Source organism: Poecilia mexicana, unplaced genomic scaffold (genome assembly GCF_051168715.1).
Source record: "Poecilia mexicana isolate PSO_F unplaced genomic scaffold, ASM5116871v1 scaffold_15, whole genome shotgun sequence".
Classification (NCBI taxonomy): Eukaryota; Metazoa; Chordata; class Actinopteri; order Cyprinodontiformes; family Poeciliidae; genus Poecilia; species Poecilia mexicana.
Genome location: NW_028263384.1, coordinates 21,028,001 through 21,045,769, shown reverse-complemented (window position 1 = coordinate 21,045,769; position 17,769 = coordinate 21,028,001). Strand labels below are relative to the sequence as shown.

General features: G+C 39.6%; 1 protein-coding gene across 1 annotated transcript in view; it reads left to right on the top strand.

Annotated features, from left to right (window-relative positions):
• The first annotated feature begins 93 nt into the window (after positions 1 to 93).
• Positions 94 to 17,769, top strand: part of mcu (mitochondrial calcium uniporter) — a 63,665-nt gene continuing 45,989 nt past the window's right edge. Inside the window, exon 1 of the mRNA XM_015010303.2 lies at positions 94 to 575. Within this exon, the coding sequence (XP_014865789.1) occupies positions 459 to 575 (117 nt within the window). The 5' untranslated portion in view covers positions 94 to 458. The remainder of the gene's footprint in view (positions 576 to 17,769) is intronic.

Here is a 17,769-nt window from a genome sequence, read left to right as displayed (position 1 = left end):
TTTCCTCTCCCTTTTTTAATCGACATTTGATCACATTAATATTTATGCCGTTTAGTTTACACATCCTACTCGTTTCTGTGCCTTGTTTTTCTAAAGTTCAGGGCAGTAAGGCGGGATAGTACACTTCACGGTGCAAGATTTCAGTCAATGAGAGTGAATTACACATAAGGCACCTCTGTGAGTGTTTTTTTTATTTTTTTGTATTTTTTTATTGGACACGTGGAAATGAAGCCTTGCTCTCAGTGAGTACCCTGTGGAGTATTTTATCATCGGTTACTGGTGCAACACTGGGCATGTGTATGAAGAAATAGTCCAACCCCGTAACCCGCCTACCACCCTCCCTCTTCCCCTTGGTGAGTCTCGGTCCGCCCGCAGCAGTCTCCTTCCCGGTGAGGGTTTCTTTTTTTTTTTTTTCTTTTTTTTTTTTTTTTTTTTTTTTTTTTTTTACTACTACAGAGATGGCTGCGAAAGTGTGCAGATCGGTACTCCTGTTGTCCCGGAGCAGCGGAACGGCGGCCGGCAGCCTCCCCGTAGTTGTCTCTTCTTCACAACGGCACCAACAACACATAAGACCGGTAAGTCCCAGGACGACTGAGCGCTCCGAGCGGAGAGGGCTGCACGGAAGGGTAGGGTTGGGAGGAAGCACCGGGCGGGCTGGCTGGACCGGAGAGAAGGCAGCGCTGCTGGCTGGATGGCTGCTGGCTGGCGAGGGGGTTTGCTAAGGAAGTAGTGCTAACTAGCCTGAAGATTTTCCGCTGCTGCCTCGCGTCCTCATGGTTTGGCTCCTTTCGGAAAAAAGGTGAGGCTGAAGATGAGTCAACACCCCTCTGTTGTGTGGTTTTACTAATCCTCAGCGGGACGTGGAGCTTTGACAGGAGGCATTGCAGTTTTTTTGTTGGAGCACTTGCTGAAGCTCATCGACACCCCACAGGCTCTGCCCCGTTCACTGAAGCAATCTGCCTTTACACTGAATGCTTCACTTTATTGTCCTTCAACTTCACAACCAGAGCTTTTCACTGGGGCTGCATGTGAGTTAAGATTTTGGATCATTTCCTTGCATCTGCAGTGCGATGTGTGGTTGGAGTGATTACGCGCGGCCACATTTGACTGTCATATTTCCATGCTTTTGCAATAGATGTTTGACATTTCCATACTCTGCGTGTAGAAGGTTGCTGGGTTGGCTTTATGGGGTCTTATCTGTGTGAACTGCAGCAGAAACTCAGAATAATGAATATCTGTCCAGAGCCAAAGAGGAAACCTACACATCTGTGCGTGAGTGTGTGTCAGTGTGAGAGGTAGAATGGGGAGAAAGTGTGTGTGCGCGCACACACACACATACACATGAACATGGAAGCCCGCACTTGGATGATGTCAGACTCTGCTGGATGCTTTCTCCCCTCCCTGGGTGTTTCCCCGTTCAGCTGGGAGATCCTGGGTTTTCCTGCAACCTCATGCAGGTCTTGGACATGGCCTCTGTTGTGTGTGTTTGTGTGTGTGTGTGTGTGTAGATGCAGCTTCACTGTGGCTCACAATAGAGAAGGAAGGTGATTGTGTTTGCAGAACTTGTTCCTCTCTTGGTGACCCCTTCCATTTAACTGTTTTTTACCACCTCTATCTGAGATTAAAGGTGAATCAGGGAAATCATTAGGAAGTAAAAGAATGAGGATGTTCTAACGGTCCTTTTACATTCGGTTATGTTTTTGTTCTTTTGACTTCCTTTGAAATCATACTTTTCCCAGGCGTCGGAAAATTACAGATTCCATAATGCTACACCACATCCTGTAAAAAGGAGAAATGTACTTTGATCAGAAATAAATTATAACCACTGAAAAGTGACTTCCGCTGCTCTTTTGCAGGTCAAATGTTCATTTTGCTTTAACCATGGATGTTACTTTGACACTTCCACTATAATCTTTTACTAAACGGCCACAGTCTCTTCAAAAATTGTTTGAAGAATCTGAAGGTATTCTCCCGGACTCCGGATTCCCAAACCATTGGGTTTTGATGGACACTGGTATCAGAGTGCAGGTTTTAAAAAAGATACTGTTTCAAAAGGACCAAAAAGTTCTTTAACGTTGCTGTTAAAGTTTAGATTTCTTTCAGTAAGATGCCTGAGGTTTCTGTCCGTCAGCTGGCTGGAGGAGGGTATTAGACTATTTTCCTCGCATGTTTGGGAAAGACAAATTTAATTGCTTGAAAATACTTCCAGTTGTCAAGGAAGACTGTGGCAGTCTAAAGGAAAATGTTACAGATAACACAACCCCAAAAACAGTCAACAGATGTTAGAGGTATTTAGGCGGTTATAAAAGTACCCAAACAGAAAATTTGCCTTAATAACAATTTAGTTTTAGTTTTAGCCTATGTTACTTTATAAATACACGAGAAAACCCCTTTAAGGAGGAAGATGGAGGAAAATGTATAATTTGCTAGTGTTTACTTGAAAATTTTGACTAAATTTATCAGACTAAATCTAGATTTTTGCTTAGGTGTACACCAATATTGTCTGACTGTCTAATTATTTTTAATTAAAATATTGTCTTATTTAAGTAGCAGCAGCAATAATTAGTTCTTTTCTTTAAAACCCCCCCCCCAAAAAACTCCTGGATCATGTTAGACATTTTTGTTTTAACCGTTTGTATAAATAGACTGACACTGGGAATCCTTGACATGTTTTTCTGAGCATTCCCATGAGATTCTCTCATCGCCTCATTCTGCATTTGGACCTCAGGGTATCTGGACCGGTGAGGAACTACCTCAGTTTTTCTATTTTCACTAGAAGCTCTGGGAATCCCCGGGATTTTATTAGCTGGTGATCTCACTCAGTACTAAGTAGGTTGTCAAAGTATTATGGATTTTTAGTCTAAGTCTGAGGAGGGGTATAATTTTATCCTCCTAGTGTCCTATTTAAACCTTCACTGACTCCGTTGGGTTAGTCACTGCTCTGCGTGGCAGCCTTTTTAAAGTTTTCATTTCCTTTCGCTCTCCTCACATTACAGTTTTGTTTCTTTGTCACAGAGAGACTCTTTAGTCCACTGAAGTGTTGCTGTCACAGCTTCTATAATGCAGGCCTGTCAATTTGTGACAGCCAAGTGTCTGTATTCATGTGGGACTTCCTCGCTGCAGAAACAAATTTTTGTTTCCATCTCTGTATTTATAAAGCTGCAGAGGGATGTATATGCGGTTGTCCTGGAGCTCATAGTCTGTGTTTGCAGGAATGGTTTTCTGAGTGCTTCTGCTATCCTAATGTAGTCTCAGTCATGATGTCCTCGCTCCCCAGGGACGGAGAGCAGACAGAGGGCTCCAGAGACTCGTGGACTGGATTTCTATTAACTCAGCTGTCAAAGAAACTCCATTTTGACGTCTGGGATTTGTGAAAGATTTATTTCCATTGCATAAACTAATCAAAGCAGAATTATATCAAAAGTAACCCACAATCTAATGTCCAAATTTGAAGTCAAAGATTAAGCCGTTCCCTGTACTTATTTATTTCCTTTTAAGCCGACTTGCTCATCAAAGCTGAGCGCCCGGCGCCTTCAGCCGTCGCAGTCAAAGGGTCAGGGCTCACTTCTTGCTCTTAATCCAATCAGAGTAGGAGTAAACTCATTTATTCCCGCTGCGCTCACAGACTCTGTGCTCGAGTTAGCAGGATTAGCCTGATAAGAGAGTGACGGGAAGCTTTGTGACTGTGCTGAAGGTGATAAGGTAGCAGAATGATTGATAAGCTAGCCATCCACCCAGACAGTTTCATTAATGTACTCCACCCTTTGCACTCAGTGGTTTCTGACCCCATTTTTGACACCAGTTATGCACATGTATTCCTGAAAAGGGCAGTAGATGCACTATAAACACTTTAATGTGGCCTCGGTGGTGGAATGTCACACTTTGGGTCGGTTTGGCTCGGGGAGGTGATGGACAGCTGTGTGGCCTCCTTTGAAGACAGAGTGTGAAACTGTCGTCTCTTTTGAGAATAAAGAATCCGTCCGTCCATCTGTCCTTTACCATCTCGTTTTAGCCTGTTCATCCATTTGTCCATTTGTCCGTCCATCCATTTGTCAGTCCTGATCGGTAGGGATTTAATGTTTGTCTGTAGGATGAATATTTAAAACCTGACCTAATTATATCTTTCATAAATTCATAGAGACGTTTTGTATTTATATTCTACTGTATTTATTATTCATTCTTCTAAATATGGGCTGAAATGTTCTGGTAAAATAACATAAAAACATGTACAAACTCTCTGTTTTTGACAATTACACAAACTTCTCATTTCACATGGAGCCTCCCTGTCAGAGTAGAGTCCTGCTGATTTCTTTGGTCTGCTTGGGTAATATTTAGTGATGCTCAGAGAAATTGTCTGTGTGCACGGAGAGAGTTTCTCTGAGTGGGTGAGAAAGCTGATCCAGATTATTTTCCTACAGAGTGATCTAGTGTTTCAGTCAGAGGTTAGTAGCTACAAAGCGAGTCATTTGCTGAATGGATATTCCTTTCAAGTCTATAAACCATTCTGTGTCCTTGCTGCCGATCATTACATGCTAACTGTTTCCACATCAGGATAAAGCGTTTGCCATGGTGGTTGAAACTTAACCTTTGAAAAGTGCAATTACGCTTAATGGGAGCAGATTGTGACAGTGGACGTTGTAAATGGAGCACAGAAATTTAGTTTGGGTGGTAGGGGAGGAAAATGAGTCTGTCACTTACAAGTTTTACAAAATAAGTGTATGTGGTTGTAATCGGACCTGCGTGGATCCTAACCAGAATCCTTTCCTCTGTGACATTGTGCTTGTGGCTCATGTGGTCTTTGTAAATATGGGGCGAATATTGTAAAGCACACAGAGAAGTAAATGTCAAATAAATATGTAAATGCAGCACATTATCTCTGGGTGCTTAAATTTTATTTTTTTGAGTCCTACAGTTTATATATAACAAATATATCATCATTAGCTACAGTATTAATATTGTAAGACGCTCTGGGTTCCCAAACCAGACACCGATGACATCAACCAAAGACGATGAAGATGAGAGGCAGATGAGGGAGGAAGGAGGAATAGATTGAATTATTGCAGTCTTGGAGCATTGCTGGTTTGTAGTTTATTAAAATATTTTGGATTCAGTGAGATAATTTTTAAGCCAGTCTCATGAAAAGGTCTTGAGTTAGTGGAGGTGTTTTCTTCAGACTGTGAAAATGAGCTTAGCTTTAACGTTTAAAATGTTATTCTTATGGACCCTAGAGGCAGGATGAATATCTTATAAAATGTAGGCGTTGCTTATCTTTGGGCGTTTCCCAGAAATTGAATGTTTTATTGCACCATTATAGAAATCGTGCTACTGTTCTCTTTATGCAGGGTTTGCAGTCAACAACTGGCTGACAGTTAAATTGCAATGCTCTAAGCACAACACAGCAGCAAACCTCTTATGTTATGTAGTGCTGTAGTACAGAAATGACAACCTTACCTGAGACTGCAGTCATTTGGCGCCCATGTAGCAGCTGGTCCTTCTACGCAGTCACAAACATCCTCGGCTTTCTCTGCTTAATAATCTGTGTTTTCACCTGTTAAACTAGAAGCATGTGACCAGATTTCAGTGCTCTGTTTTCTGCCACTATATTTCATGTAACTTGAGGTCATTTTTGTGTTTCACTTTGTGTTTTAGATGCTCCTGATAAGGTGACAGTATTTTTATTTTTTATTTTTTGCATACGGGTGTGGAAATGTGAACGGGATGCCTGGTTTAAGGTGTGACCACAGAGAAAAGATGCTTGGCTTCATTCTATAATTTAATTTCAACGTTTATTCACAGAAAGCAGAGAACTCCAGTTCTGCCTCTGAATTTAAAACCTGCTTTTGAAAGTAATTTAGTCCTTCTGGGGTTTATGAGATGCAGTCACTGGGCAGACATGTCAATATGGGTGAGTGCAAAATACAAAGAACATATAACCTTTACCTGTTAGATGTCTTTTGCAGGCATTTTACAGACTTCAATGAGAACATATTGATAAAGTTCTGAGGTATGCAATATATATATATATATATATATATATATATATTATTTTTTTTTTTAGTATAAAACTCCTGCCTTCAAAGGCTCCAGTAACAGAAAGGCTCCTGCAACCTTTTTGTAGCTTTCTTAAAATATTCATTAGTATTAGGTGAGCAGGATTACAAAAAGGCTCATCAAAGGCACAAGATGAGTTTTATGGTGACAGAGCCAATGCTATGGGAGCCATTAACTTTGTGTTCTCTTTATTTTTCTATCCTATAGAAAGATTTCCTGGCTCAACGGTTTTGTGCTTAGCCGTGCTTAATTGCCAGTCGGAGCTCTTGCTTTTGTTAACTCCGTGTATGTTCTTCTGTTTTCTTCCCCTGGCTTAGTACTTCTGTCATTGGTGTTTCTATACTGGACTGATATGTTAGCAGAGCTATTAACGTTGTGCGTTTGTTCTGCTTCATTGTAGAAAGTACTCCCCGCCCACTGCCTTTGTTTTTCCGTATTTTTTTCCAGGTCAGACAATGGCTATTGTTTCTGCTACCCGTAGTCATTTCTGCTTTTTTGCTAATTACCAGAAATAGACCTAATTTGACTGTTTGTTTGTTTTTTTAGTTTAAGATAAATTTGACATAAATGTACTGAATTACAAATTTATTTGATAACTCTGCACCAGTGCTGCACACTTAAACACACCAGAACCTTCAGAAGCTTGGTCAAATGTGTAAAAACAACACAAAATTGCAATAAGAAACTTATTCACTGGACTTAGACTTAATATATCTGCTGTTATGGATTGGGCACATTGTCACCACTACCTCAATTTAGAATGTCTTTCAATATTTGGACTCGTTCAGTTATTAATATTGGATTGGTGCGTCTTTATATGTAGCTGAATCTGAATATAGATTAATGTCAGAATATATTGGAATGAATTTGAATAATCTGAATTGAAATTTGAACCAAAATGGATTTTAGTTTGATATGAATTGTTTGTCTTGAAATTTAATTTACTGACATCTCATTTCCTAAAGCATTTTTCATACATTTTTAATTTATTACATTGTATATTCTTTAACGTACTAAAGCTGAAGCTCCTGTATAAAAAGAGATGAATTTCATCCCTTTGTTGCTTCACTATCCTAGAAAACAAAGGGATTCTGCTCCAGTTCATTGGCGCTGAGAGGAAAAACTCCTCATCCAGTCTTCTGCTAGATTTCCAAGCTTCTGTGTTCTCCGTTTCTCCCTGCTCTCCCTCAGCACATCACATTACAGCACCTGCTCAGCATGACACTCTTTCTCACGCTCACCAGCTGTTTGCCCCGTAGTCAAAGGAATTGTTTTAGGCTGAGGTGGTTCAGGTTACTGGGCTGTATTTAGCGAGGGAGGCTACAGCACAATTCTTCAGATGCAAACTGGACGTCGATGGCGTTGCATTCTGCTGTTGTCTCGTTAGAACGATGTTGTCGTGTTGTAATGAATGAGGCTACAGTGATGGACAAAGTCCTCATTAGCACTCTGGAAGGGAATTTCACCCTTGAAGTGGTAAATGACTGGTGAACTTCTGCCTTTGGCAAACTAATTAGCTGCTTCCCATGTTTCTGTGTGGCCCAGCGTGTCTCCAGTCAAGTCTGAAAAGGACATTAAACTGGGCCAGTGTGCGTAATGTGATGATGGATGGAAGCAGCGCCTGGTTACCCTCCTTCTCTCCGGTCTGTTTGGAACCTGTGCTGGGAGGCCAGGTGAGCCGGCAGCTCCAGTCTGAAGGTCATCGGCCACCCACTCTTTATGTCTTTTCGATCGGAGATTGGCCTCATTATTGGGGTAAATATTTAGGAAATATGTCTCCAAATGAGCAGCTGACGTCGCGTGAAAGGCAGCTGTTCTCTGAGCCTTCCTAATGGAGCAATAAATGATCACAGAGTTGCTTCAGATGTTTTAAATGAATTATTAAAAATATTTTCATGCCTGTCTTAGCTAAAACTAAAATAAGTATTTAGTAAATGCATAATTTAAGTGCAGAATTCATTCATAAGAATTGGACCAATCAGGTATTAGCTGTCAGATATTGATTGATTTCTTGTTTTCTTTTGAGTTTTATTGGTAACACTCTTTAAAACTTAAGAGCTTTTTTATGCACTTGTTTTACAAAATATGTAAATTAAAAAGAAACTTGAAATGATAAAAATTAAAGATGAGCTAATTAGGCTTTTTCCTGGTCACTAACAAGTTCTTAATTTTTAGGTTTGAGGTTTATTTGTGTCACTATTTAAAACCTAACAAATAACTTTATTTATACCTCTCTATGTATGTTTTTTTTATATATAATATTGATTTGGCTAAATGTATGTGCAAAACACTGCTTTACTTTATTATAATGATGCAAAACAAACCAATCTGGCTTTTTTTTGGTTATTTTGATTTTCTTTTAGGTCTATTGGTACCACTATACTCTGTAATATGTGATTGGTTAACCTGGACAATGAGTTAACTATAGACCAGTTCAATTGATAAGGGTAGTAGTAGTGACCACTAACTCTGATAAAATATAAATGCAACCCATATTTGTTTGGCATTTTAATGACTAACTGACATGATTAATTAAATATATATATAATTTTTTTTTTTTTTTTTTTTTTTTTTTTTCCCATAGAAGTTTGCCACTGTTGGAGTCCCATATTACCGGTGCTGGTTATATTTAGTTGTCAATATTTGGAGGTCATAGACCTGAAAAGGACGATGGCTACACACTGTGCAATTTGTCACAATGAAATTTTTGTCCTGCAGAAAATCAGGGCTGCCTGAGCGTGCAGCTAATTAACAGGACAGAGGTACGGTTGACCTCTGCTTCAAGAAGAATCGATCACTTGTACGCTTGTTTACCCAAGTTTTTGTGAAATAATGAAAGCTCCAGTGACGGATTGATGATGGCCAGCTATCAGGGCACTGGCTAATGACCGTTTAACTAAAAATAAAAGAAGATGTAAGATGAAACCCCATCTCCTTAATTATGCCTTGTCACTATTATTAAATTTTACACTCATCACACTTTAAGTGAAACGCATTTTAATTTAAACATTGTTTTTAGCATTTTGAACATTTAGAGGTAAAACTAGCAAAAAAGTCTGGCTATCATTCTTTCCATGTAAATGTTAACTTTTTTAAATATTTGATGGCTCTTGTTTCTCAAGTACTTTAATCTGCTTTATTCAGACTCAAATTAAATGTGATTTAATACTGATTATTATTGACTCTGCACCTTAAATTGCCCATAGGGTCTATTTGTTTAAGTATATTTAAAGAGGTGGATTAGAAAAAAGCAGAATTGCACTTCAGCTTCCCCCACTTGTTGCTGCGCACTTCCAGCCAAAGGAGGCATCTTTGATTTTCCCTACAGTTTATCATTGTTTATGGTCAGAAAACATGGATAGCCTTAAAATGACGATCCGGTGCTGCCCCTCTCCCACATACTGCTGGTTAGCTTTCTGAAACAAGGCTGCATTGTTTTCCCCTTGTCTACAAGATAGACATTCAACTGCTTGGAAATATTTTCATTAGTACCCAGACACAGACCTAAGCCCTCACTCTTGCTATCCCAGCAGATAGCCTGACTATTTAACCAGCTGTTATTTACAAAAGAGAAACACCCGAAGAACATTAAGCATTCTGTGCAGCATTTACTGAAAAACTAGAATTTATGTTTGCTTATGTGTATGTATTAAAATTAATATAATGATAAATACATAAATGATTTAAGTTGCATAACTATTTTGTAAATGTTTTATGTACTATAGTTACAGCAGGAATAATTGCATCTTGTTTAAATAAAAGTGGTTGGACCATAAAGTGCATTTATGTTTGAGATTTCATGGGTAAATAATGTTAAAACTCAAGGTTAAAATTATGTAGAGATTCTCAAACTAACCCATGCCTGGTATTGATATTTAATTAATTTAATCCAGAAATTGAAACTATATTATTACACTATGATTATACTTAGAATTTTTATTATAAAGTCATAAAAAGGACAGAAATTAATAGTTAAATCCAAGCAATCTGATCTAAAAGATCTTTGTAAATTTTATCTCTGCTGTTTCTCATATCAATTGCTCTGTTGAGCCGTTTATCTAAGCTTCGACATCAGTTATCACAATACTATATGTTTATTCTTGCCGCTCTGAAATGACGGATGTCAAGTTTGAGGCAGAAAATTGTCACATCAGGGCACCGCAGCGAGAGGAGCATCGCCACTTCAATAAAAGCAGCAGGAGAGATAAAACTGGCTCGGCCGTCAACAGCGAGGCAGCTCTTAATTGGAACTAGAAACACCATGCATGAACGAGTCCTATTTTACTAATGGAGTAATTTGATGGAGATCGCTCAGAGGATGAGGGGAATTCTGATGTGAGGATTCCCTTGGCCTTATCTTCACCCCCTTTTATTAAACATGACCTAGCTGCCGTTTTTCTCACCGTCAGCAGAAATAATGAAATGATCATTATTCGAACTTCAGGAGCGCAGAGTTTTATTCAGAAAACAATTACCTGCTCTCAGCATATGCAGTGAAAAATAAATAAATAAATAACGGCAATAAAGAAACATCAGAATAGGTAGAGGAATGTATGCTTCGATAGAGGCATGTGGCAGCTTGTCTTTTGAAGAAGTCTTAGAATAATGGGTAATCCATTGCTTTCCCTTCACTACACAATTTTGCCTCATTAGGTTACAGTTTAGCTAAAATGGACCACAGCGAGAAAACTATCAGTCCGATCTAATTGAAGCTAAAAGCTCAGAACCTTCCAGGGTAAACGTAAACATGGAGGAAGTCCTCCAGTTCCAATCTGTGTTGGTTCGTTGGATTAGTAGCAAGAGAAGTCTGATCTTTTTTTTTTTTTTTTTAAAGTCTCACCACTTTCTTGGGTCATATCCCTAATTATTGATTCATTTTTTGTTTAGAATATCTGAAATGCTGACAAACTGGTGGTGTGGCCGTTCCTGTTTTATCTTCAGTTTTCACTCCACGCCTTTGATTTTTATTTTTACGCAGTTATGAGGCAGCGTTGTGAAACCTGAAAATGCTTCTGTGCAAGTTACTCAAGTTGTTGCTAGGTAACCAAAGAGAGAGTGTGTTGCTAGGTAACCAAAGTGTGAGTGAGTTAGTTGATTCCACCAACCTGCAGTGAGAAGTTGAGCGGCTGAAGCCTTTCCTCTGCCTACATTCCCCAGAGTGCTGTGCGGTACTGGATCAGAGTTCAGTGAAACTATTGAAAAATCTACCAGCCGTGTTGATAGAAAAGTCTATCGCAACATATAGTATTAATGATTTATTGTCCAGCTCTACTGTGAGGGCACAGAGTTATTTGAAAACCAGAGAAAAAGAGTTTGTGCTTTGAGAAACAGCAAAAAAAAAAAAAAAAAACTCCTCTTCCTCTTCTCCACTTGAGGATGATGATTCTTCAGAGGCTGACTTGGGTGGTTTCCCCTGATAAATCCACCTGATAACTGAGGAGTAGTCAATAGCTGAGGCGTTCCTGTTTCAGGGAACTCTGCGTGTGCTTCAGTGTTGCTCTTTGTAGTGAAACATGCTTCACTTGCCAAGGATATGAGGGTGTTTCATGGTTAAACGGGATAAAGAGAGTGTTGTGGCAATATGGTTGTGTTGAGGCCTTTACTTGGAATGGGATTGTGTGTCACTAAGGAGTCTTCTCAGCAAGGTGCAGTGCCAAGCTGGCTGCAGATTGTCATTTCTTCTTCAGGGCTATTTCTACCCTGGGTGGTTGACATGGATAAGCTAAAGCCGTCACAAAAAAAAATCACTTGAAGCCGTCAAGTTTGACATCTTTTGCCTTGGACTGCTAAACTCCTGATGGGAAGGGAAAGTCTATTTGTGTAAACATATGCAAATTGTGCTTCTTAAAGTAATTTATCAGCTTTTGAATGTAGTGGTACTCAAGGACAATGTTTTATTATTATTTGTTTGTGCTTTACTTTCTGTTGCACTTTTATGCATACATTAAAACATAATTACTCTAAGTTTATCACTTTTCTTAGCTAGGGAACATTTTTGCACTTTGAGCTGAACCTGGGTTAAAGTCTTTGCCATTTTATGAATACCTAATCTTCTCTTGGAGCTTCTTGGAGAAGTTATACTGACTCCTCTAAGCTCTCCAAAATTCAAATTTTCTCTCCCTTTCTGCATCTGGCTGCTCTCTTCCTGGGATTAGATGTCTATGTTTTGTGAAGGATGCTCATGAATGCCTCATTAAACCACCAGAGGTCAAGGAGTGAGATTTTAAGTGAGACAGAACGGGCTCGGAGCACATCCACAGAGTCGATGATCCCCATGAAGCAAGGCTCTGTGTTGGGCTTGATGCCTGCTCTATTTGCGCTGTAATTACCCAGATTGTGGCGGTGCCATGGTAGACACAGGCACTCATGAGGGGTATTCACCATGGAGAAGATAAACAAAAGGTGTACACCTTGATCAAACAATAGACTAAATCCTGAAGTCCCTTTTGTATTATTTAGAAGCGATTAGCTGAACCTGAGACACCAGAAAAACACGACTTCTTTTTGTTTGTTTGAATATGGGTTGTAACCTCTGTCTCATAAATTTGAGATGGGATTCTTGATGTTCTGTTATAATGCTTGACTCTAATAGGAAAGGAAAACTGACTGTTTTGTTGCTAAATTATAATTGCGTCAGGAGTCTGAGCCTCGAGCCTGGTCGGTTTTAATTAACTTACTATATCACCAAAGGAAAGTCGATTCTTGGAAGCACATTGGAATAAACATGCCAGAAAACTAGGGTTGCATGCATGACGGGGGATAAACACACTATTGGTAAATACATTAAGAAAATTCAAAATGGGATGTCATGAATTTAGGGCTTTTAGGCTTTTGCCAGGCTGACATGAAAGACAACAGACAAAATCAAGAGTTTCATTAAATTAAATTTATTGTCGACTTCCTAAAATTTACACAGGGTTAAAAATATAGATCAATATTCAAATCTATAAACCCACGATGTCAGGAAAATCTGTAATTGGAATACTCTTGCTGAAATCATTGATGATGATTATAATTAATGAGCATTTTCCATCCAACTGGCCTCATAATGTACTGACATGATATTGACTTATTTGATATATTGTGCAGCTCTTACCCCTACTTGCATTTGGTTAAGCGTCAGTGCTCCGTTTTGCAGCCATTGACATAATTCTGGCCGGATATTTGACCCATTTTTTGGCAGCTAAAGCTTCACTTCTGTTAAGATAGTTGGTATGTAAGCACAGACCTTGATTTTAGATGTCAAAAGTGTCAAAAGAAGTGTAGTGTTGATCTGCCTTATCCATTCTGAAAAGCAGTTTTTATGTATTTGTTAAAGGATAAGCTAAAAATGTTTAATTATTATCTCCTTTACTGAAATTACCCCACAATATGATGCTGCCACCACCTTGTTTTACAGTTGGTTCAGTGTTCTCAGGTTTGAAAGTCTCCTTTTGACTCTATCAAACTTCATTTCCTTATGACTGAAGCGATCTGTCTTTAATGTCGTCATAAAAATCGTGTCCAGAAGGCTTTTGGTTCTTATTTATGGGCACCTGGAATTGTGAGTCGAGCTAGAAGGTATCCGCTCTTTCTCCCTTGTATAGACAAATTGAACCTCTAAAGATTAGAGAAAATGTGCAGTAAATTGAATCTTGTGGACCTAGCCTCGGTCTTGCAGAGCACAATCTTCTCTCTGCTCAGCCAGTTTGAGTTAAATGCTTTTGTAAATATCTCAGTTTCTATGATTCATTGTTGTCGAAGCCCTGTTGTGAAAAAGCAACTTTCTTTTATTGTTCTGCTCCTTCAATGGAAGGAAAAAAAAAACACTTCAGTGTTGACTCACGGCAAGAATAGAGCTAATCAATACCAATAATACACAGGGACACTGCTAAAATGCTCTTATTTGAATAAAACGGCGGCATTCTGCTGTCTTATTAGGAGTCATTGTGAATTAGTGGGTTTATTAATGAAAGCTGACACCCGCTGTTGTTGTTCTCGGTCACTGAGTTACTGCCGCACTGTTTGTAGTAGTAGCTGTTATTTATTGTGCAGGTGCTCTTTGGTTATGAGAAGCTCGGCATTTAATGAAGGCCTGGCGTCAGCAGAACCGGGGAGGGCTTTTCCCTCGAGCTCTGACTTTTGTTTGCAGACAACCAAACGTGTACGAAGCTTAAGCATTGTTCAAGGTGTGCTCCTGCCATGCTAGCCTGATCATAATTAGATAACCAAGCTGTGAAGTCAAAGGGTAACGTCCAGTTATTACCTTTGCTGACACCTTGTTCTTTTTTATATTACCTGGGAGAAGTATTCATGCCCATTTAATGCGTTTGTGGGTTTTTTTTTATTTTTATTTTTTTGCAACCACAAATGTTATAGCTGTTATTTGGGGAGTTTTATGAGGAATTTATGTGACAGACATAAAAGTTTTCAGTACAAAGTTTTAATTTTATTTGACGTGTGCAGCAGACACTTAAACATTTATAGCCCAAGCAAATCTGCAACACCTGCATCATGACAGTGGGACTCCCTTTTTACCCTGATGCCCCTAAAATTTAGTGCAACTGGTTATCTTCAGAAGTCGCCTCACTGGTAAGTAAAGCCGACTTTCTGTGTGTAATTTAGTCTCAACTGGGTTTAAAGGTTTTTCTTTGACTGCATCTTTCACCTTGAGGGTGGTGCATTGAGGGTCCTGGGGACTTCTGAAGGCAGGTGGCTGCACTGACTTTTGCATACGTGTGTATGTATGCATACCACAATTTTCAGATATTTATTCCTACAATTTGAAAATCATGTTTTATTCCACTGTACAATTTGGGAGCATTGTAGTCTTGATTTATCACAGAAAATCACATTGAAGTAGAGAGATCTGTTTCAGTTTGCAACAGGCACTTCTGAGGGTGTGAGTGCTGTTTGCAGGTTGCTGTAACGTTGAGAGTTGAAAGGAAGACTGTGGTGAAAATCGGCTGAACTGGAAGCCGTCTGTGGTTTTCTCGTCTTCATTCAACACGCTTAAAAGGCAACAGAGCGGCGGCGCTGTCAGAGGAGGTCAGGGACGACATCGCTACCTGCTGTGTGCACCCCTCGTTCTGCCTGTGCAGCCTCTCTGCCGATTCTTGCATCAGCCTGAAATTTGAACACTAATGCACACGCGGGCTTCCTCCGAACATGCTGCTTTACCGCTGTCAGAGTGAGGATTGTTAGTCAGCTGTTTGCAAACGATAGACGTTTCCACTCTCACTGTACTGTAAGTCATATTAGCTGGCTAGCCTCGTGGTCGGCTGCTCTATAAATAGGTTTGAGGAATAATGTTGGAAAATGCATTTCCATGGAGACGGTCTTGGGCGTTGTTACAAGCCTGCCATTGTGGAGGGTGGGATTCTGACTCGTGGCTTAAGTATGCGCTTCCTGTTGTCATGGCATACCAAACAAGACAAATTCAAGCTAGCTTGTTTTTTAGGAGTTAACTGCAACAACAGCTGCAGCTTGCATCCCCATGTTCACTCAGCAAACATGTGACAAGCCGATGCAGGTCTCTGTGTTTCAGTTTACATTGACCAGCCTTTTTGGACACCATGTATTCATGCACAGATGGCTAAACAAATGCAGTGCTGTTCCAGTCTGCTCACAAATGCAAAGTATCTTGTGTGGAGAGGCGTGCAAACATGGATTTAAATCTGATTTTCATACGCAGCCTCTCTCTTCTCTCTGGCAACCTTTCTGTAATTTAATCAATGGCAGGTCGTACTGGGATCTCTGCCTTTTTGTAAACGAGAACTGTGATTCTTTGAAGGTATTTAAAAGTGGTAGCATGTCCAACATGCTTGCGGCATGTTAAATTACAGAGTTGGGGAAACCTTTTCCGTCAGCTGTTTCCTTGTTTGGGTAATGGAGCGCAACTCGTCCCTGGAGTCCTGAACTGATTGTGTCACTGGAATAGAAATAAAGAAATGGAAAACCTTTGAGTTTCCACTGTGAATATGGAAAACTGAGCTTAGGTGTGTGAAAATCTTTACAATCAGTTTATGTTATATTGCAGTAGCACAATCTCTTATTGAAAAGTAAAAAAAGAAAAAATCTAGCCTTAGGAATAAATAATAATAAAATTAGTTGTGCATCTGAAGATTTCTATTTGGAAAATCTCTCTAGATCATCCAGAGTCATTTGTTCCATCTCATATTCCCTGCAGCTCACACCACTGGTTTTCCATTGGATTTAAATCTGGAAAAAGTTTTTTGTTGTTGTTGTTGTTGTTGTTTTTCTTTTGTTTCTGGTGAAGATGTTTCTGTGTAAATTTGGTCACATTTTGAATCAGCAAGCTATTAAAAACCCTCAGTGACAAACTGTTTTCTGGCTTAGAAAACTAATAGGGTTTTGCTCATGCAGTCTCAGGTGCAGAACGGAATGGGGCTCTACTGAGAAGAGATGGTATCCTGATTACAATAACAACAATATGTGGAAATATTGAAACAACATCTCAAGACACCAGCCAGGAAATTAAAGCTGGGAAACGAATTGGCTTTCAAATGGTCACCGACACAATATAAGTTAGAAACAAAGTGGCTTAGAGACAATAAAATTTTGGAGTGGCCATCACGAAGACCTGATGTCAGACCTATGCAAAGTTTGTAGGCAGTTTTTTTCTTTTTTTGGGAGGCAAAATTAAAGCAAATCGTTGAGAGAAGCTTGTGGAAGGAGACCCAAAATGTCAGAGCCTTTTTGTCAATGCGCACTATGAATTAAAGCCAGTTCTGTCAAATTCTAAGGGAATGTATATAAGCTGCTGAGCTTAAAGAAAACTTTTAAAAATCCTTCATTATTCTGACCTTTTGAACTTATTTTGGTAATCCCATATAGCTAAAGCTCAGTCTAATTTATTGTGACAGGAAGGATATGTTAATATTTGGCATCAGCTGTATGTATCTAAGATTCAGTGGCATAATCTGCCTCAGTAATAGCTTTCCACGCGGCTCTCGCCGCCTCACATCTACCTGGCTGCTTTGTTTAACCCGGGGACGATGCAGACAAGAGGAGCTGAGTAGAAGAATGGATCATTTAAGGTCTTTTAGCCTCACCGCTCCCTCACATCGGGGCCCTGTGAGGCAGCCTGGGGATTTCCCAGCCTAGATGTGAGCTGCATGGAGGGAATAGATGGAGGCCATGGGAGTGGAAACAGAGGTTAGCAGCATCTTTTTTTTTATGTAACAAAAACCCAGTCTCCATTTTATTCCCAGCCTATAAATGAACTGAGCTCTACTTTTAATTCCTGATATTTTAATTTAGTATTTTTGACATGCGTGAGAAAATTCCTCTGGTGAAGAACAGTAGCCTATTTTCAGGTTTAAGACAACAGTAAGCGTACAAGTACCGGTTCCTAGGGCTAATCTGAAAGTCCCCATGCTGTCGTTGCCACGGAAACGCTCAGAACAATCAAAATGTCCTTTTTTTTCCAGCAGGGGATTGAAGGTTATCCTTCTCTCAGACTCAATGAAAAACGGCTTCTGCGTTAATCTCATCGAGCAAGCTGCGTCAGAACAACATCTCCAGGCTGAGAAATTTACATTTCATTTATTAAATACATCACATTTATTATTTCTGCTGCATTTAGTTAGGGCCGTGAGAGTAATTGGGCTGAGTTGCGTTTTCTGTCAAAGCTGCTTTGAAAGGACTTGCTGTTTACATCTGTCACCAACCCTACGAGGAGATATGAATAAAGTGTAATATTTGCTGTCTGTCTCT